The following is a 22,286-nucleotide window of genomic DNA, read 5'->3' as shown; positions in this document are numbered from 1 at the left end:
CAAAATAGTTTAGTCTCAATACATTGAGAGAGGAGAAAAGGAGAGACATAAATAGAGAGAGGATGCGGGAAGAGACGACAGGAGAGACGAAAGGAAGTCTGTCTGAAAACCGACTGGGTAGGTGACGTCCAAGGAGGGATTCCCCGACCTGTGTCCCCTATACCTAAACCAAGTAGCTCCATCGGACATCAGACAAAATAGCTAGATCTCAAATGACGAGGGAAAATTCGCAGATAGACAGGGTGGGGACTAAGGGTCAGGACAGGTGAAGGCAGAGGTCAGCAGCAAGAAAGTGGAGAAGAGTAGAGCGAGGTGATAAACAGGATGGGGACCAGGGCCATGACAGGTGAAGGCAGAGGTCAATAGCAGGAAAGTGGAGAGGAGTAGCGCGAATAGTGGTATGGGGAAGGTAGTTCGGCAAGAAGTTTCCATGGATCTGGTGGGCTATAGTTGCCAGCTAAGCCAATGTTCGGGTACTCGGCTGGGAAGAGGGAAGGATGAAGGGGGAAGGAGCGAGATGACGACCGGAGAGACGAAAGAAGGTCTGTCCAATGTCCGGCTGGGTAGGTGACGGCTGAGGAGGGAATCCACAGCCCATCTCCTCTATAGCTATCGGGGAAGCTCCACTGGTCATCGGTCAGGTAGCAAAGTCTCCACGGTCGAGGGAAAGTTCACAGTGTAAATGTCCTGAAGGGAGTGCAGGTTCCAGGTTCCCGACTTCCGTGTAATCACTAGATGTCTAGACCTGTGCCGTTCTTTCAGGGAGGGGGCGCCAGCGTGCAGAGGGGATTCCTGGTGGGAAGGCAGTGCACCACAATCACACGCAGCATCTTGAGGTGGAGACTCATGTCAAAGATAGCACAGTAAAACAACAGCTGGAAAAAGAGTTCTATGCTCTACTGGTTGTCAATTACTATGTGCGGAGCATACATCGGTTCCAGACTGCATCTACCGAACTCAATTTTCCAAGTCCACCTATCAGCTCCATTGCGCTGATGCAGGGCGCTGATGCAGAGCGTAGAAACAGCGAGAGCCCCCAAAGGGACCACAGGAGCTTGAACTTAGCTTCCTCGTCCTGCCTCAGTTTGGTCCACCGACATCGGAGTGCACCTCTCGTCAATTAGTGAGGACCGTGGTAGAGGGAACGGCGGCCATGTTAGGGTCAGGCACTCGGAGTGTATGTATTTGAGTATACATACGGACTTCTACCTCCGGTGCCCCCGATGCTTTCCACAGCCCTGGCAAGTCTCTCTCGGGCTCACAGATCCCCTTTGGTGGCTCTATATCCAGCCACAAACATCACCGCCAGCAGTCGAGTGGCTCGTCCGAGGTCCGCGACGTTCGCCATGTTGGAGACAGGCGCTGCCACAGCAAGGTACCTACATTATCCACTCACTTCGGCATCCTCGTGGCCCGGTCACTCTGCTCCAGCAGTGCTGCAGACCCATCGGGTCAATGGAAATCGCGCATCCGTCTATGATAGCCCCAACAACGAGCGGCTGTGGATGGCGCGGAAAAAAGGGAACTGACGTCATCACGCCGACAAAGCCCTATTATGGATCCAGTGACGTCAGCGGGGTCGCGACCGAAGTCGTACCCTTTGTGACGTTGTCCATGACCTCGCCGGCGTGGAGAGCTACAAAGAATTTCCGAATGGCTGCTGCGCAGGGTATATTCACAAGGTGAGGAATCCACTGGCAGATGTAACCATCAGAAACCCAGATTATTCTTAATGACAATCAGGATGAGGGATGTTAAGAGTCACAGATAAAGCTATATATCTAGGGATTAGCATAACCACAAAAGTAGACAATATAGTAATAATGTGGAACCACTGATCCAAAGCACAAAAAAAGAAATGGCCCGGCTGAATAGATTACATTTAACGATAGGTGGGAGATGTAATGTGATTAAAATGCTCTTCCTACCCAGATTTTTATATTTTTTTAGGTCCATTTGTTTGGAATTTCCTCCTCAACTGTTTAAATCCATAGAGTCCATGTTCTCCAGGTTTATATGGGGGTTTATATGGGGAAATAAGAGGCCATGCAGGGCCCTTAGATTCATTACATTACCAAAAGATAGAGGGGGACTGGCAATGCCCAACTTTAAATTGTACTGCCAAGGCCACCGTATAAATTTTGTGCAATACTTATCTCTACAGGGCCTAATAGCGATAATATACCCACTCCACAAGAACTTATACTGGGAATGGGCTGTGAAGGATGCCTCTGGCGACACATGAGGTGGGAGGGGGGGTTTACATTTCAAGTAATCCAAATTATAGAGAACATACCTAAAAAAATCTGTCTTAACTATCGAGGAGATCTATGAATCTTTGTCTAGTATTTGTGAAGCGCAAACAATTACCCGAAGGGGGGCCATTAGGAAGATTAAGCTAGCTATTGCCCAGAGTCACACGGTGCTTGGCTGATCTGCCGCCGGTGCTGGGGATCGAACCGTGAGCCCCCAGGTTCTGGAGTCAGTTGCCCTGGCCTCTGGGCCACACCTCTTCCACCATTGAACTCTCTGTTTTTCAGATGAAATGGAGACACAGATGGCTAACTGGCAGGCTAAATTACGAGTATTGCCCCAAACCCCCCTCCGCTCCTATGAACTATCACAGACCTGCTTTATGACGATAAAACTACAAGCCCAATTTTATGAAACCTTTTTTTCACTGTATTACACCCCGAATAAAATAGCAAACTCTGGGACCGGAAAGGGCAAACATGTCCATGATGCACACTGTTTAAGGCCGATATCGTGCATACGTTCGCCTCTTGTAATGCATTGTCAAATCTGACAGCAGAAATCTCCGGATTTTTATCAGAGATATTTAAAACAGGAGTAAGTATCACAACCGAGGAAATATTGTTGGGCATAGCAAATGCTACCCGGCCGAAGCACATGCAAGGACTGATATTTGTGGCAATGGCTGTTTTAAGGTTATGCATAGCTTCAGCCAGGCTAGACCCGAATCCACCGGTATTTCAGCAATGGAGAGCCCGTCTGTTGGCAACATACAGCCTAGAGGTGGCCATTCATAAAAGAAAAGGGAGTAATAAACGTAAAAGAGGTTTGATGATCTGGGCTCCACTGCTGCAATGGATACAAAGTCATACTTAAGACGGATAAATGGTAATAAGGAGAAATGTTAGCTAAGTAAGAACTATCGATTTTTAGATTGAACTGTATTGTATACATGTTCAACTGTTCTGTACCTTTGAACCTTATGGGTTGTTTTGATGAATTATCCAAGCTAAAAATTGTGTCTTTGTTCGGGTTTGGATAAAGTTTGCAGGGGCGGGGGGAGAGGTCTGGGGCGGGGTTTGCGTATGTGTAAAAAAGAAACCTAATAAAGATATATATATTTTTTTTAAAGGGGTCGGCCTATGTTGGCACCCACTCACTCAGATAAATTTCACAGCAAAAACAGTTCAGAATCCAACCACTAGATGGTGGAATTGTGCAGATCACGTGAATATAGTAAGCATTTAATGCTGCAAAAGTACAGAAGCCATTAGAATCCCCTGAGGAATGGAAATTAACTGTGGGAATTGGTGCTTCTGCATTAATTGCAGATTCTTTCTGCACAATTCACCTGATTTTAGCAGACAAAACGTCTGGGTGAAAACAAAACAAAAATGTGACTTGCAGTTCCCAGTAATTTGGCTGGTAATCGCATTACTGTCAAAATCGGGAATTACAGGCCTTCTGTAATTGGGCATTTTGTCTTCTACTGCGTTCTTTGAGCGCATCCTGAGACCCAGATCGAGAGAGCACACACCCTACAGTTCAAGGCCAGGACAAAAGAACTGGCAGCCTAGGCTCCACCATCCTAGCATCAGAACGCACTGGGCCTAGCTCTTAGCACTCCGATGAGGGGCTCGTCCTTAATGTCTAATGTACCAAGGCTCTCACAAGCAATAAACAGGCACATGGGAGGTTGCAGCTGTTCTGTACAGGTTACAACTCTTTTTCTTTGCAATCCTCTAGTTTCTCGCGTGGTTTCTTTCCTTGATAGGCGCCAGTGTTGTAAACAAAGTGAAGTGCTTCTAGTCAGGTAATCCAGTCGCCAGTAGTATAAATTAGAAGAAGAGGTTTATTAACACTTTGTAACAGACAGGTACAGGTAACTGGTAAGATGGTAAGTAAGCTGTTAAGCTCCCCTTTCTTGCCTCTCTCTAGTTTAACAACACTGGTATTTAAGGTAACTGTAGTTATTGATAGGCGGGAACATAAAGGCAATACAGTAAAAACATGTGTTCTAGGTCAGGTAACAGACCAACACCTGGAGAAATATATATATCTGGGACAGAGAGACTCCTACATAGACAACTTGGAACGCTCACAAACCAAATTCACTGGAATTAAACAAAAGCATGCAAGTGATTAGCATGGTACAAACACAATCACTGTAACTCCAGGCATGTTCATGTTCTGAATCCAAAACTAGCCTTACGTCGAAAGGCAAAACTAGGGAATGAGATACCACATCAAAGACCGATGAACTATGTCAAACACACACTACATAAAACAGACTTCAAAAAGCCAGCGTGAACATAAGCATTCACGTCATCAAAGGAATCAATTTGTGGAAGATCCTGCAAGAAAGCTATGGTACACAGTGGCATAGGAACAAGGTGATAATGACATGCACCACATCTCAACAATAAGCACCCCTTCTGCTACATGCTCGCACAAAACAGCTGTCAATCGCAGGGCCAGCCCCTATCAATACTATCAAGCTAATAATTAGTTCGCATGTTGAGAGGTAGGTATTGCACAAAGTAATCACCGACAAGACTAAGTGTGGAAGAAGGGGGTTGAAACAGTCCTAGCTAGATGTCAGATGGAAATGGCTACGTTCAGGGAGGAGCGTACACCCCATGATTTTTTCAGATAAACTCAAAAGGCCACACAACTGCAAATAATGACATTTCTGCCATGCACAGTTAAAACATAGTAAATTAATTTTCATATTACTGCTAATCAAAATCTTTAATGGTTTAAATTTGAGTAAAAAGCTTGAAACTGCAAGTACAATAATTTATTTTGACTGACCTTGATTTTTTACTTCAGCAAATTCTTTGTTATATTCTTCTAACGTTTCTCTAAGTTTCTGGTTCTCCGTCTCAATATCGTGCATGCGTTGAACCTTCAGCTGAAGCTGTTGTCCCAGATCTAAGGCAGGAGCAGGATCTAATGAAGCAAAAACATTAATGTATGTTTGCAGTAATGTAAGCTTGCAGTAAAGATAGAAACTTCTCTATAAAATACATTTTCTGAGCAAGGACCACAAATCACAAGCAACACAATAGTAAATTAGAAAATTGTCAAAGCAGTATACGAAAAATATTAAGACTGTTTAGTTACGTTTGCCACCCTCCAAAATCACACACGGTATGACCGGGAAGTTTCTTTTAAATCCATCACCCTTCCTACTCTCCTTCCGTCACTCTATTCTGGCTAGGGTGGGAAACGTTTTAAATGGCTTTATCTTCTCTCCAAACTGTGGAGAGAAGATAGCCTGCCCAACCCTCCAGAGGATGGTAGGAAGAGGGAAGCTCACCAAACACCAGTACAAATAAACAAATACACCGATGATGTCTCTGGCCCCCTGTCATCGAACAAGTGAACAGGGAATAGGCTTGGGCATGGGGGATATTGCTGTTTGACACATCCATTTTGTATATCCAGGGCATCAGATTGGGCTCCAAGTTCCCACCTTGTTACATAGCTGACTGAGATCCCATATGGACCTGTCGGGTGAACTATTTTTCCTTTATCTTTTTCTATCATCTTCTTTGTTCCTGCTAGCCAAAGGCCATATCCACACTGCAACATTACCTCCTAGAATACATCAAGACCCCCATTCACATCTATTTTGGCTCCCCTTCACCCACCTTTATTTGTGGGCGAGGACAAGAGAAGTGCCATTCCTTGGCACAGTAGTTAGCTCATAACTTTTCTCTTTACATTCGCCTCTATCTCCCGATGACACTACTCTTAGACTGATCAAAACCATTGGGGCCTGAGGATTCTGAAAAGTCGATCACAAGATCCCTCTCCTTGGTGGTTTATAGGTGTACCTCTTCCACCCTCCAACCCCCCACCCCCAACACCTTCTTCCCTGGGTTGGAGAGTCACTAGAATTTATTGTACTTTCCTACTAGGGCACGTTCATAGATGTCTAAATCCTTATCGCTACTTACCTGGAACGTTCACGATCTGTCACACTGCCTTAAACGCAAAAAGATTATACACTATCTCGACACAAGCATTGTTGATTTTGTCCACATCCAAGAAACACATCTTTCCCCAGCAAAGATTTGAGATGCAAGTTGCTGTGATACAACATCCCCTTAATATTGTGAACTACTTTACCTTCTTCTACTCATCCCTTTACACCTCTGAGTCTGATGCCACACTTGACCAAATCTAGGACTCGTGGCACCACTACATCTCTTCCCACCTACTGCAAAGGAGTATCTAGTAGGAAATTTCACCGACGACCACGAGGCAGAAGAAATCTCGACCTTATAGACGTGTAAATTGCCTTGAGAGAATGGTTACCCAGGAGAATGATACAAGACGGGTCAGCCTCTCTTGGTACTACTCTCGACAAAGGAGTTTTAAAAAGCTGCACTGGCTGACTCCATGGAGAACGCATCTAACAATTCCACCATCTGCTTACTTCTCAATGAAAACAAGGAGCCTTTAGACTACGCCAGCTACCGCCCCATCTTGCTGATCAACACTGATCTGAAAATAATGGGAATAATATTCCTAACTGGCCGCATAAGGTGATCAACAGCTCAACCACGACTAGCAGGTGGGGCTTTGTTCCTGGCAGATGCTCCTGTAAAAATCTTCGGACTTTGGTACACTTTCTTCTGGCATGTGAAGGTTACAGGAGATATGATACCGAGACTCTGCGGTTGCTGAAAAAGCGGTAGACCGAGTAGAATAGCTTTATCCGTTTTGAGTGATGCATAAGATGGGTTTAGGTGTGGACTTCGTAGCTAAGGTCAGGTTCATGTAGGATTCCCCTACTGCAGCTGTTAATTGTGGAGGTTTCCTATGCTGCACAGTCAGCATGCCCACTATTACCGCTCCTTTTCCTTATTGGCCCTAGAACCCCTACTAATGGCAATATGCCTTTCCTAAGCAGTGATGGGTACCTAGGTGAGAGTAAAGTGAAGGCATTGTTCTATGCTGACAACATCTAATCCTTTTATCTAATCCGGAGTTCTTATCAGCATGGATGTCAAACATTAATCAATTCTCACAACTGTCCTGATAAGAGATCAACTTGGCTAAATGTGAAGTACTTCCTATGCAGGCCTACAAAATGTGATGGGTCCTCAAGGACCTTTAATATCTGAGTATTGGCTACAACATAGGACTCTCTACAATGCTGCTGTTGGAGAGGAATTAGCATGAAGGTCCTAAATGGGGACATCTGAACCGCTAACTTATGGGGCAGGTACAAACTGTTAGGATAACGGTGGCTCCCCATTTTAAATACATATTAGGGTTGCTACTCCTTGGGATACCCACTCCCTTCTTTGGGGAGTGAGAGATATCAGACCGCACATTTGGAGCTGGTGAAGGCCCAGGCTTCGAGCGTCAAAGCTATAGGCAGGTACTACAGTAGGAGGTCCCCACCTTCTGCACATGACATCATATAGTTTGGCCTTCTATCTCTCATAACTGCCCTCATACTTGAGTGCTCCTAAAGACGCTACAATGGGGATGTGCATTGAATGCCACATATAGGTATTTACCAAAATAGATCTACCAGCATACTTGCCTACCACATACTACAGAAGAAAACTTGAACCTTAGTGTGACTGGAAAGACGGTAAACCATTTTACTGGGTTCCTTTGAATTCTAAAGGGGTATCTTACAAAGATCAACTATATCAGGCAAGCCACATTAAATCTCATCAGGCTCAGAGGGAGGAATTTAGCCTTCCCGCTGCAGGCCAGTGGAAATATCAACAAATGACCACTGTCTTTGGGCCAGATTGGGCTCCCCTCCAATGGTTTTACCAGTATCACCTATCCAACATAGACTTAGGATCCGGAGTTACTTCAAAGGTGTTGTCTCTGGATCCTAACTTTATGGCAAGGAATACTCACCCGGAAATTGAGCAACTTTGTGCCTTGACCATGAAAGGTTACTTAGGGAATCCAGGTGGAAGTTCCTCTACTTCCATGACTGGCACTGGACATCGTATAAGTTGCATCAAGCACGTTTACTACCAAATGCTTAGTGCTGGAACTGTGGGAAGGATCATTTTGTTCTTTACCATATTGTATGGTTCTGTCCGACTCTACAATTCTATTGGACAGCAGTGTGGGCCCACCTGCAGCTCTACAGTCACCTAGCATGTGTCCCCTCATCCTACCATGAAATGCTCCATGATACATCAGATATTTCTGACATTGGGTCTCACTCCAACAGCAGGCTAGCTACCAGCTATCAAAGTATGAATTCTTCGCTACTGGTGCCAGTACAACCCCTACAAATCAGGAATGGCTAATTGAACTACATGGCTAACTGAATTAATTACACAGGGTAGCACTTCATGAGTGCATCACCTACAAATGAAACAAACAAACAAGAGACTTATGACAGGGTGTGGGGTGCATATACTTCCTATATTGGGAGGATAACCTCCGCTCTAAATATCCTACTATCCTCATACCCTGACTCCCTAACTCTATTATAGCTCACCTTACCTGGATACCACTATCCCTAAAAAATATATTTCGCTGTTACAACCCTTCTTTTTCTTCTGCCCCTGTGCAAGGTCTACTTTAGGATGCCTTTCTGCCAATTGTGCCCAACTGCAGCGTGACCTGTTAATCCTCTGATGAGAGCAAAAGGAGTTGACATGCGACTGCACTGACTCTCTGTAGAGATAATGGGGGTTCCAGTTGGGATTGGACACCCTCACCCTTCAATCAATATTTCATTATCTCTTTAGTCCACTTCTTGGCTAAATGAAGTTTTGTTTTTTGGTATCTAGTTGAGCTGGGTCTCGTTTGTGCCTATAGCCTGTTGAAACTAGTATAACATGCTGTTCTTTTGTTGTACTATTGAATAAATTACTTACCGTCGGTAACACATTAGCTGGTAGCGACACAGTCTAGCCTCAGATTTCTTAACTTTTGAATCCTCCCAAGGCGTCTGACTGGATCAGGAACATTTTCAGAAGTACCTCTGCATGCCGGGGGACGGCGCCTTACGACTGGCATGTTGTTGACTCTGGTTGGGATGTCAGTGCAGTCATAGAAGTCCCCTCCGGTGCGCGGATGTCAACTTCTTCTGTGAAAACTCTGTGCCAGAACGCAGAGCCATTATAGAAACTGGCCGTGGAAACAGTGTGCCAAAAAACATCAATGTATCTTAGAAACAATAACTAGAAAATGTAAATGAATGGTATAGTAATGCCACACCAGTATTTACATGGTACGACCAAATGGTCCGCTGAATCACAAAATTACGTGAAACAGTGATCACTGGTGTATAAACCTTACACTACAGGACGTTCGCAGAACAGGGAGGATGGGTAGGGAGTTAAGAACTCTGAGGATAGACCAGATAATGTATTACCGAAGGTAAGCAACTTGTTCATCTGATAAGAGAGATCTAACCGCAGATTTCTTAACTTTGTAATTAAATACCATAGCTATACTCACCCCGAGGAGGGTCTGCAAACTAATCCTACAAAAGTTCCCAGAGAGAACCAGCCGTTCGCAGCTTAACTAGACACCAGACATGCAGACGACCAGAAACATTGGACTCCTTACAAAAAAGTGTGGCAAAGACAATATAAGTAAAAACAACCTTACAGACACAGAAAACCTGAGTCCCAAAGGTAGCAAAAATATACTGTGTCAAAAGAAAACAGCATGACAATAGTATATGACTCCCAAAACGTGAAGTGAGCCTATGGGCTGTGGCAAGGACCACAGCAACGAGATTAAGAACAACCCTACAGGCACAGAAAGAAAAAGCATGCCCTAGGGGCAGCAGTGTAATACTGTGTCAAAAGATAACAGTGGGACGGTAGCACTTGACCTTTACTGGGTGAAACAGGTCTATTGACCAAAAAGGCCAGAGGCAAAAATGCAATACCATGTAAACTACAATTCCCTACCACCATAATAAAGTTTTTGAAGGAACCCCAAGATATCCAGAAAAAAGAGATTCAAGTACACCTCCACATTACAGTGCCAAATGAATAACCATATTCATCATAAAGACAGAAAGAACATACCAAGTACAAGGACTGAATCAAATCCAATTGTATCCTTGAGGGAAGCACCATTAGATAAAGTGGCCACTAAAAGGGTCCACAGCGCATAGAACCCGCAAAGATGGAAAGATGGCAACTATAGAGATATGAGTGCCAAAATCTTTATACTCCGTACTCTACACATGTATATAGATACCCATATTACATGTATATAGACATGTACTTACAAGGTAAACCCATAGATAAACCTTACTGTAAAGAGAGTAGCAGACTGCCACACATTAAAAGTTGCAAAAAATATACTACATAGCCTTCCATATTGTATATAACAGAGCTATATCTAAAAATGTATAACACAGATAATTTACATATGCGTATACACCACATAGTTGTATAGATAAAATGGAAGTGAAAAACGAGCTCACGATACCTATACAATAGAAAAATGAAATAAAAACAAAAAGAGAGAAGAATCAACCCTCAATCAACCCTCAATAAACACCCTGGGTGACTTTCAGTCATTAACCGCTTCGCCGCGGCACACATTCTGGCGCGGTGCGGGGAAACTCCACGCGTGCGCAGATCAGACGGCCGGGGGCCGTCCGACGCACATGCCCCCCGTGACATAGACTGTCCAAAAGTATCCTAAGAGGCTGTTACCACTATAAGCATAAATGAAAACACATGATAATGAAACCTCATCAACAGCCAACACCTGCAATCACATTTGGCTTAACAGGTCAAAATGAAGTCTGACCCATTCCATGGAAATTTCAACGACAGGTATCCAGTCCGAATATTTGACGGTAAGGTATATCAGACATTACTTAAATTGATTATATAGCACAAAAAGAGTAATTGCAGGTTAGAGGAAGAAAATGTCCCCACGGATACACATCCGAACCAGATGGCGGAAAAAAAATATGTATTCAACAAAATAGAGAGAAAGGGTTATTTGTCATAGGAAATATTCCCAGTACCATAAATACAATATACAAATGAAGGAGTATACCCCGAAGAAAAGAAATCAACGAGATATGTTGAGGAGGGAAAAAGGAAAGAATAATCCTTTCTTTAAAAGACACCTCACTCATCAACCTAGTTGGTGACATGCATCATTATTGGGGTCCCACCCGAGTATTCGAATGCCACCCGGGTACGCTTCAACGCCTGATTACAGCAGAGCAGGTTGATCTCTTTTCTTCTGGGTAAACTCCTTCATTTGCGTATTGGAAAAAACAAATTTAACAGTGGAGTCGAGGACCATGTGTACTATTACCGAAAGGAGGAGTCACCGTACCTCAGGACTGGAAAGACTTCTTCAAAGACAAAAACAACTTGCAAACATCCGTACCCAACACTAGTTGGCAGGAGTATTCAAAGCACGTGATCTACAGCTCACATGCCTCGAATATAGGCTTTTCACATTTGGGAAGGTAAAGTAAGTAAGTAAGTAAATCTTTATTCGGTTTTCAAAGTACATAAAAAAAACCATAAAAGAGTTTCAACAATACATATATTATCATATACAACCACCAATTATTACTTTTACAATACATAAAAAGGATCATTTTCCCCTCAATAAAAATGTTGTATACATAAAAACTTCAAAAAAGTTTAATCATATCAAGCGTTTTGGATTTATCACAGTTTTCCTTGAATGAACGATGAGGCTTTATCAATGATTTACTCTATGCTTAAAAATGCATTATAAAAACGTTGCGATACATTTGCAAGCCATTTCTGATTCTAAAAATTGCAAGCGCAACATAGCGGGGCGACATCTTCTGAAACCCATTCTTCTTAACAGTGGAATCAACCAAAGTTTACGGTGTACAGAATAAAAATTACAGAACAAGATGGTATGCATGGTCGTTTGTTCTGATATATCATCACATGGGCACACTGTGAAACAATCTTCCCAGCTATTTTTCGTCGGGAATGCCACCAATCTATGGAAAATGTTCAGTCTAAATCTTGTCAATAGAAAGCGCTCGAATTGTGACTGGACATATGTCAAATACGGCTTAATCTCTAGAGTGGTATAACCGCCATGGAATGTTGGACCGAGGGTCTCCTTGCCTCAGTACAAATACGTAGCTCTTCTACATGGCTCAGTGCCCTTGTTTTTAGATCTTTTCTGGATATTTCACCAATTAATTCCGGAGCAGAGTAATATTTACCAAACCCTAGATCAGTGAGAAAATTTTTCACGTACATGAGCCAATCAATTTTCCCGGCGTAATCCAATGACATACAGTCTGCCACTATCTGTTTAGAAAAATAATTTTTTGTTGTGGTCCAGATGCGTCGCCAGAGCAGGAGTGGTTGTATTTTTGCCAAGTCCTCTATGTGCGAAATTCCTAGCTCCATATGACAAGCAAAAGTAGATACACGTTTAGGCACCACCAAAAGAAATCTTAAAAAGGTATTCTCTGCAACCTGTAGGGAATTGGTGTTTTTGTGTCCCCACAGTCCTGCCCCATAAAGTGCGGTAATTGACACTTCTCTCTATAAATACGGAGCAATTCTACTGGAGGCCTCTTTCCTAACTTCTGAGAGAATTAAAATTTGATTGCTCGCAGCAACTGGTGCTTTCGGGCTTCTATGGCTGCTTTCCAATTTATTTTATCATCCATCATAATACCAAGGTATGGATATTGGGCAGTCACTTCAATCCTTTCACTATCAAGGAAGATACCTTTTCCCCCTTTTTTCCCTGGTGCTACCACCATAACGTATGTCTGTTTTTATATTTATACGCAGGTCAGGCTGCCCATAAACCTTCCATATCTATCTAACGCCTTCTGCAGCTCACGCGGAGTGCGTGCCAGTATCACGGCGTCGTCCGCGTATAGAAGAGCGGGAACCGGTCGAATTCTTACTTGAGGAAGGTCCTGAACCCCCCCTCAACATCTCCACCTCAAGCCCATTTGTATAGAGGGAGAAAAGAAAGGGAGCCAGGACACAGCCCTGCCTGACACCATGCTCCACCGCGAACGAGTCGGATAGTTCGCCCTTTACTCCAAAGCGTACCCTGGCAGAGGTGTTTGAATAAAGCTCTCTCAAAAAGGTTACAAGGGCCGGGTCTATACCCATCTTGGTGAGAACAGAGCATAGTTTCGAGTAGGAAACACAGTCAAAAGCTGTGGACAGGTCAACATAGACCATGTACAACCTACCCCGCTTTGCTGAGACGTATTTCCCCATCATTAACGCCAGATTCAGGGCTTGCTCCATTGTCCCAAAGCCCTCTCGAAAGCCAAACTGAATGTCGGAAAGAATTTCACCGTCTTCGGCCCACTCCTGTAGACGCTGGAGAACCACTCTGCCCAGGACTTTCCCCAGCGAATCCAGGAGCGAGATTGGACGATAGCAGGACACGTCCTGTCTGTCTCCTTTATTAAAGATAGAGACCATAGTAGATTGGGTCCAGAGTCGAATACCCTTTTTAAAATTGGGGCCCACAAATCTAATTTATATTAAAAAAAATCCACTGGTACCCCGTCTGGACCAGGGGCTTTCCCACTTTTACTTGCATTTACTGCATCAATTACCTCAGTTAATGCAAAAACTAATAGGATTGGAGGGGGATTTACCTGTTGGCTATTGCTATCACTCCCCCCTGCAAGGTCTACTTCTGGGTGTTTCCTAAAAAATTTTGAGAAGTAATTTACCCATGCTGGTCCCTCGATAGCCACCTCTAGTGATGGTTGATTTTTATTGTCTACTAGGAACGGGGCTCTTACCACTTTCCAAAATGCCTCACTATTTTTATTCAAGGAACTTTCATGTAATTGGTCCCATAAGGCTTGTTTTAGTTCAAGTTTTCTTTCCTTGCAGGCTACGCTATAGGACCTTCTTAGCGTCTTTATTTCCTCCTGGTTTCTAACTGTGTTTGATAGTGCTCTTTTTAAACTTTTATGGGCCAGTGTACATTTATGATTGAACCACCCTTTTTTTGTTTCCCTGTTCCCTTTCTGTCTTATGGTTAACGCTTTGTTCACATTTTCCAGAATTAGTCTAAAATTTTGCAGAACTTCCTGTTCCCCTGTGTCAGTATCTAAACATTTCAATATGGCCGGGTATACAGCACATACCACTTTAGTTGTTAATTCGCCTGGATCTATCTTTCCCCACCCTAGGGCATAACCATTCATTTTAGATAGGTGTAGATTATTCTGGGCGAGAACGCTCATTATGAGCTGTGGTGAGAGCTGCCCCTGGTCCACGAATAGATCCACACCCAGGGCCGCGTGATCACTTAAAGCGTTTACTAACACTCTAAACCTCTGGAGTTTATTTGCCAAGGTAGTTGTGGCCAGGATGTAATCTATAGTCGACTCACACCCTCTCCCCAAGTAGGTTGGATCCAGTCGTCCAGAAGGCTTGTTTACCACTAGGCCTAGTTCGGATAAAATTTCATTTAAAGACTCTCCTACCATAGAGTGATTGAAGTGGACGATTTGCTCATCTTGTTTATCCGCCACCCCGCAAATGTTACTATTATTTCTAGAGCAGGGATACTAGTTGAAATCCCCCCCCCCCCACCCCCCCCCCCCCCCCCTCCAAATGATACTTGGTGAATCCGTGGCTTTCATTTGTTTTATCAATTTGGCAAGTTTCTGGCGGAGTACACCAAGTATTTTTACCACCTCACTTTCCATTAGATTGTCATAAAAGTTTACCAAAGGAAAGGCTTAATAGTTGGTCATTTAAATCTAGTTGGAGGACCGTGACTTTCAGCCCCGGTATGGTATTTGCTATAAAAATAATCAAACCGCCCTTTGCCCTACCATAAGTAACCGTTTTTACTGGGGAAAAGTAGGTTTTGTAACCTATCAAATGCAGTTCTGCGGTGGCCCAGGTCTCCTGTAGACAGATCACCTCATAGTCTTGGACATAATTTAAGGCACTTCCATCCTCAATCTTTGCGCGAAGTCCCGCAATGTTCCAAAACAAGAGTGGTAACATTTTACCTTTCTGGACGAGAAGTACCAATTCCCTTGGACTAGCCTCCTTCAAGGGAGAACTCTCAACTACCAATTGCCCATCCTCCCATGGGAAACCTACTTTACTGCATAATATATTCGCTGAGTTAAGAGTTTCTCCTCCCTCTAACGCCACCAGGTTATGGTTTACCAGATGGCTGTCACATGCTATCATTTTGTCATTTGACTCACCCTCCACAATGACGGCACCCTGTTTATCAGTGGTTGCTGACGGGGTTAATTTTGATGGAATACCCACATCCCCAGTAATGGTCGGACTAAGTCAATCCACTGCGTCTAATCCGTACAGCATTGAAAAGTGATTAAAAGTGGGCAGGTTAAATCCCTGTTGTACTGGAAAGCTTTTATTTTGAAACCCCCTATGTGACTGGGGCCAGCGTGGATAATTACGCGGATTTTGATAAGAAAATTGGTGCCCCACTTCTTCCCACTCAAAGGGGTTCCTTCTTACAGGATTCACTTTCGGGTAGGATGTTGGGTCTCGTGGATAAAAGTAACAAACATAGTGCGTGGAGATGGAGTCCCCGGCTCTTGCCTCATACCAATCACCAATGCATCTCACGGTTCTATGATACTTAAAATGTACAATTACTACATCCCCCTTCCTATCTTTTGGTCGTGATTCCACCCAAATTGCACATCTCACGGTTAGGATTTCTCCATTTACATGGGCAGGGAGTGGTCTATTTTGTTCTAACCAATGAATTGTTTTATTTTTTAGGGCATGGTGGTCTTCCCTTACTCCTTCTGCTAACTCATGTACTCCTGCCATAATGATGGTAAAGGGAGCAGATTCTGCTGGTAGATCTACTCTTCTGATCGTAGATCTAGAAGACCGCTGTAGAGGCTGTTCCCCGTTCTCCTTCTCTGTCCTATTTTCAATGGATGGGACATTATTCTCAAGTTCCCTTTTCTCTCCATCCCTTTTGTCTCCAACAGCTGCAGTCTCCCTTTGTTTTACATGGCCATTTACTGGTTGATTGGATTGTGAGGCACCCTCATCTACAGGCCACCAGGACCCCGCACACAATTCAGCGAAGACATCACTGACTTCATCAGCCCACACGCCCTCCCCTCCGAGGACTACATTCTACTGGGTGACCTCAAATTCCACCTGGAAAAGAACAACGACAGCAACACCACCACCCTTCTAGACAACCTCGCCAATCTTTGACTCAAACAACTCGTTGACACCCCCACCCACTATGACGGGCACACGCTCGACCCAATCTTCACCTTCAGCAAGAACATCTCCTTCAATCACACCATAGCTCTCCACTGGACGGACCAGAGATGCGTTAACTTCATCTACAATAAGACCACGACCCACAACCACCCTCAACCAATCAACCAATTCCCCGCAGAAACTGGAACAAAATTACTACCGACCAGCTCCTCCCATCACTCCACCAAAACCCTCCTGCCAAATCATCGGACCCAAACCAAGCAGCCACCAACCTCACACAATGGATCACCCACAGCGCTAACGAATTAGCACCCTTGAAAAACCATAAAATCAAGCAAGGTAGCAAAAAAGTCCCCTGGTTCAATGATGACCTTAAGAAATCCAAGAAGATCTGTCGCACCCTCGAGAAAGCCTGGCGAAAAAACCCAACCACTGACAACCTGACCACCTTCAAGAACGCCACCCGCAAACACCACCAACTGATCCGATCCACCAAGAAATCAGCACTCAAGGATCGACTCGACAACAATGCCCACAACAGCAAGGAACTATTCAACATCGTCTAAGAGTTTACCAACCCCACCGCCGGCACCAACGACATCACTCCCTCCCAAAACTTCTGCGACACTCTAGCCTCGTTCTTCCACAACAAAATCTCTGACATACATAACAGCTTTGGAGACCAGTCCACCCCACCCACCTCCGAACTAAAACCCCCCTCCAACAACCTTTGCGCCCGGGACCCAATCACCACTGAAGACACCATCCGCCTGATGAACTTCATCCACTCAGGATCGCCAACCGACCCTTGTCCCCACCACATTTTCAACAAAGCAGACTCCATTATCGCACCCCATCTCCGAGACGTCATCAACTGCTCCCTCAACTCCGCTACCTTCCCGGAAAGCTGGAAACATGCCGAACTCAGCGCCCTCCTGAAGTAACCCACAGCAGACCCCACTGAACTTAAGAACTACCGCCCCATTTCGCTCCTCCCATTCCCTGCCAAAGTCATTGAGAAAGCCGTAAACAGTGAGCTTGCCACCTTCCTCGAATCCAACAAATCCCTCGACCCTTCACAGTCCGGCTTCCGAGCCAAACACAGCACCGAGACCGCCCTCATCGCAGCAACAGACGACATTCGAACTCTACTGGACAACGGAGAAACAGCTGCCCTCATCCTACTTGACCTCTCCGCAGCCTTCGACACAGTCTGTCATAGCACCCTTATACAACGCCTCAACAACGTCGGAATACAAGGAAAAGCATTGGACTGGATCATCTCCTTCCTCGCCGGAAGAACCCAGAGAGTCCGCCTCAACCCTTTCAGATCAGAGGCCACCGAAGTCATCTGCGGCGTACCACAAGGATCATCACTCAGTCCAACCCTCTTCAACGTATACATGAGTCCCCTCGCATCCATAGCACGCCAACACAACCTCAACATCATCTCCTACGCAGACGACACCCAGCTGATCCTCTCCCTCACCAAAGACCCAAACACCGCCAAAACCAACCTACACGAAGGGATGAAAGAAGTAGCCGAGTGGATGAAGAACAGCCGTTTAAAACTGAACTCGGACAAAACGGAAGTCCTCATCTTAGGATCATCCCCCTCCGCCTGGGACGACTCATGCTGGCCACCGGCCCTGGGAAATGCACCCATACCAACGGACAACGCACGTAACCTGGGCTTCATCCTGGACTCCTCCCTCTCGATGACCAGACAAGTCAACGCCGTCTCATCATCATGCTTCAACATTCTACGTATGCTCAAAAATATCTTCCGCTGGATCCCCACCGAAACAAGAAAGACGATCACCCATGCACTGGTCACAAGCCGACTGGACTAAGGAAACACCCTTTACGCCGGAATGACAGCCAAACTACAGAAAAAACTCCAACGCATCCAGAACGCCTCAGCCAGACTCATCCTAGACATCCCCCGCCATGCTCACATTTCCGGTCACCTAAAAGACCTCCACTGGCTCCCCGTCAACAAGAGAATAACGTTCCGTCTCCTCACCCACGCACACAAAGCCCTCTACAACTTAGAACCCGAATGCCTCAACACGCGCCTGTCCTTTTACACCCCCACCCGCCAACTACGATCGTCCAATCAAGCCCTCGCCGCTATTCCACGCATCCAAAGAACTACCATGGGGGGGAAGATCCTTCTCCTACTTAGCGGCCAAGACCTGGAATTCTCTCCCCTCCGACCTCCGCCTTACACAGAACCACCTCTCCTTCAGAAAATAACTAAAAACTTGGATATTTGATAAGTAAAGCACCCCCCCCCCCTCCCTCAAGCACATTGAGACCCTCTGGGTGAGTAGTGCGCTATACAAATTTTTGAACTTGAACTTTTTTGAACTTGAACTCCCTTAATGGGCACTGTTTTAGAAGATTTGCCCACCGCTTTTTTCCCAGTTGTAATGCCAGTTTTCACATTTGAAGTACTAGTTGATGGTTGTTCTGTGATCAGGGTGCAAGTCACAGCGGGATTTCCAGTGTCAGTTTTAGCCTGCGCTTTTGCTATTTCGGCCAGAGCGACTGTATTTCCTCCTATTTGTTCACCTAGTTTGTCTAACTGTGCACTAATTATCCTCGTTCTCTCCGAGAGAGGGAGTAGGTGAGATTTCACCATAACCTCTAATTTAGACAGAAGTTCACCCTCAGGGTTGGAACCGTAGAACATCTCAGGAGGATTACAAGGGGAAGCTAAATTGTTAATCTCTAGTGGCTGTGAAAGTGCTAGGGCTATTGGAATAGGGTTGTTTTTTTTTATCTTAGCATGACACGTCATTTGGGATGAACCCCTTCTCTTTTTCTTTCCTTTGATCTCTAATTGACCGCACTGACCTGTCGTTGGGGAGGAGGCTATAGATAATTTTGGAGAACTTGATAGACCCGTGGTGTCCGTCCCCGCTGAAGACTTCAGAAGGGACACGTCACCACTGAGGCAAATCAATTCATCATCCTCATCCCTTATGACCGTTGGCGGATGCCCATCTCCTACTAGATTTACCAAAACCGGGGTGGGGGCTTGCCCTATTTGTCCTAGGGAGGAGCGCTTTCCCGTTAGTAAGTCCAGGGAGAGACGCTTCTCTGTGTCAGCAATTTCTTTCTCTAGAACGGTGGAAACTCGTTTAAAGAATTGGTCAATCGTGCCGGTTGCTACCCCATTTGTGGTTTTAACAGTGATGTTACGACTTTTCCCCGTGTGGGAGGCCATAATAAAAAATAAAAAAAGGAAAAAACAGGGGATGCAAACAAGTTACAGATCACAGTGGAATGTATTAAATACAGACTTTATACAGCAGATGTTCAACTCGCAAAGTAGTAAGGGGCAGAAGTCTTACCAAAAAGGAAAAGTAAGCAAATGTTCGGGGGGTGGCCCGTCCCGTCCTTAATCGTCCTTGGACGGCCTTAGACGGCCAGCCCTAGTCCTGGGCTTCTCCCGGGAAGCTCCCGCGCACTCCCGCGCAGCGGAGAGGATGGCCTGTTAATATAGGGGCAAGTGGTTGGTGGGGGGCGGGGCAAGCAGGGAGAGCGGCCCAGGTGTCTCGGATCAGGCTAGCAGGGACTCCTGGGAGATGGAGTCCCTGGTCCCACCGCTCGCAGCCCTGCTGCTACATTACACACCCCACAGCAGTCTCCAGGGACCCGACCCTTCCTCTTGTCCAAATTCCACAAGGAGAGCACACAGCAAAGCGAGACCCGCGAAGCGGGTCCGGCGAGATGCAGCGCTTCAGGGAGAGCACACAAGCAGCAACAGAGGTCCCAATCTCAGAGTCCCGGCAGGTAGGCAAAATTAAAGTCCCAAGCAAGTTTGGAAGACAAAGGTTTTTAACGCCGTTGGTGGGGTGGCAGGGCAAGCAGGGAGAGCGGCCCAGGTGTCTCGGATCAGGCTAGCAGGGACTCCTGGGAGATGGAGTCCCTGGTCTCACCGCTCGGAGCGCTGCTGCTACACTTACACACCCCACAGCGGTCTCCAGGGACCTGACCCTTCCTCTTGTCCAAATTCCACAATGAGCGCACACAGCGAAGCGGGATCCGCGAAGCGGGTCCGGCGAGATGCAGCGCTTCAGGGAGAGCACACAAGCAGCAACAGAGGTCTCAAGCTCAGAGGCCCGGCAGGTAGGCAAAATTAAAGGAAGGTAAAGTAGTTAGGCCCAGTGCTGGAAAGCAGCTGAAATACATTTTAGAGAAGTAGTCACTTGGGATTCCATTGTTAAATGGCTTGCACAAATTTCACAACCTACGAACATAAAAAAAATGCAGAGTTTCACATTTCAGTGAGTAACGTTTTCGCCATTTGCAGGAAACAGCGAAAGTTCTACAATCCATAGGTCTCACACTTCTCTTGAAAAGAAAGTTACCCCACATCTGTGGGTGGACATCACTCAGGCAGGAAAGGCCTAGATGTTATCTTCTGCCAAAGCCTTCTTTTGGAAGACATCTAGCTGTTGTGTTTGGGCTAAGATCCATATAAAACCCATGTGGTGTTCTTTGCATGGATGCCACCATTTTTTCGAACCCAGATTCCTCAGCAAATGTCAAACTTAGCGTAAAAAATGACTTCCTTATATTTCTGTGACAGAAAGTTAAAGAATGCAAGGAACAATCAATCAATCAATTTGTAAAGTGCGCTACTCACCCGGAAGGGTCTCAAGGCGCTGGGGGGTGTGGGGGGGGGGGGGGGGGGGGGGGTCCGTTACTGCTCGAAAAGCCAGGTCTTGAGTTGCTTCCTGAAGGAGAGATGGTCCTGGGTCAGCCGTAGGTGGATGGGGAAGGAGTTCCATGTCTTGGCCACCAGGTAGGAAAAGGATGTTCTGCGGATGCGTGGTACGGGGGTTCTGCGGATGCGTGGTACGGGGGCGAGGGCGAGGCTGGTCGATCGCAGCTGGCGGGTGGGCGTGTAGAAAGTGAGGCGGTTGTTGAGGTACCTGGGGCCAAGGTCGTGGAGAGCTTTGTGTGCGTTGTCTGAACGTGATCCTCTTGCTGACGGGGAGCCAGTGCAGGTCTCTCAGGTGGGCGGAGATGTGGTTGTGGCGAGGGATGTCCAGGACACGCCGTGCGGAGGCGTTCTGTATGTGTTGAAGTCTTTTCTGTAGTTTGGCGGTGGTTCCCGCGTAGAGGGTGTTCCCGTAGTCCATTCGGCTGGTGACGAGTGCCTGGGTGACCGTCTTCCTTACCTCCCCCTTGCAGAGCACTGGAACAATGTCCTGCGCGGTTATCATATGAAAGTGTTCCAGAAGGATGTATTTACTAAGTGGCCTTAGGTCTAAGATGGGCCAGAGGGAGACATCCTTCTTTGGAATGAGGAAATACAGTGAACAGATTTTTTATGTGGGGGTACCAGCTCTATAGCATCCTTTTGAAGAAGTGCTGTGACCTCTTCTTGCAAGACAGTGAGGTGGTCTTGGCTGAGGGTATCTATTGTGCTGGGTGGTGTGGAATTCTAAGGAAAAGCTCTGCTGACCCATTGCTAAAACCCACTGATCTGAGAGGATTTCATTCCAACCAGTGTGGAACTCACTTACTCTCCCCTTGAAAGGTGTTGCAGGATTATGGGGAGCATGATAAAGTGTGTGCTTGGAAATAAAGAATCCTTTGCTGTAGCCACCTCTGCCCTTGCCTTTGCCGTTGTTGCACTTTTAGCCTCCTCTCATGTATCCTTTGCCTGCCCAGGCCTTATTAAAGGGCTGTTTTTTGGAGCTAGCAGGTTTGCAACTAGCAATCGGGTATGGCCCTGCACCTGTTGCGTGTGAAATGAGCCTCTGGGTGTAGCATACTGTAGGGTGCCAA

At 45.8% G+C, this 22,286-nt stretch overlaps 1 protein-coding gene across 3 annotated transcripts in view; it reads right to left on the bottom strand.

Annotated features, from left to right (window-relative positions):
• CUX1 (cut like homeobox 1) overlaps positions 1 to 22,286 on the bottom strand; it is a 1,218,817-nt gene that overhangs the window by 795,232 nt on the left and 401,299 nt on the right. For all 3 annotated transcript variants that reach the window (XM_086954570.1, XM_086954568.1, XM_086954569.1), the window contains exon 5: positions 5,068 to 5,205. In XM_086954570.1, coding sequence (XP_086810696.1) covers positions 5,068 to 5,205 — 138 coding nt within the window. The remainder of the gene's footprint in view (positions 1 to 5,067; positions 5,206 to 22,286) is intronic.

Source organism: Lissotriton vulgaris, chromosome 2_1, assembly GCF_964263255.1.
Source record: "Lissotriton vulgaris chromosome 2_1, aLisVul1.2, whole genome shotgun sequence".
Lineage (NCBI taxonomy): Eukaryota > Metazoa > Chordata > Amphibia > Caudata > Salamandridae > Lissotriton > Lissotriton vulgaris.
Note: the sequence above shows the minus strand (reverse complement) of the source record. Positions and strands in the feature narration are given on the sequence as shown.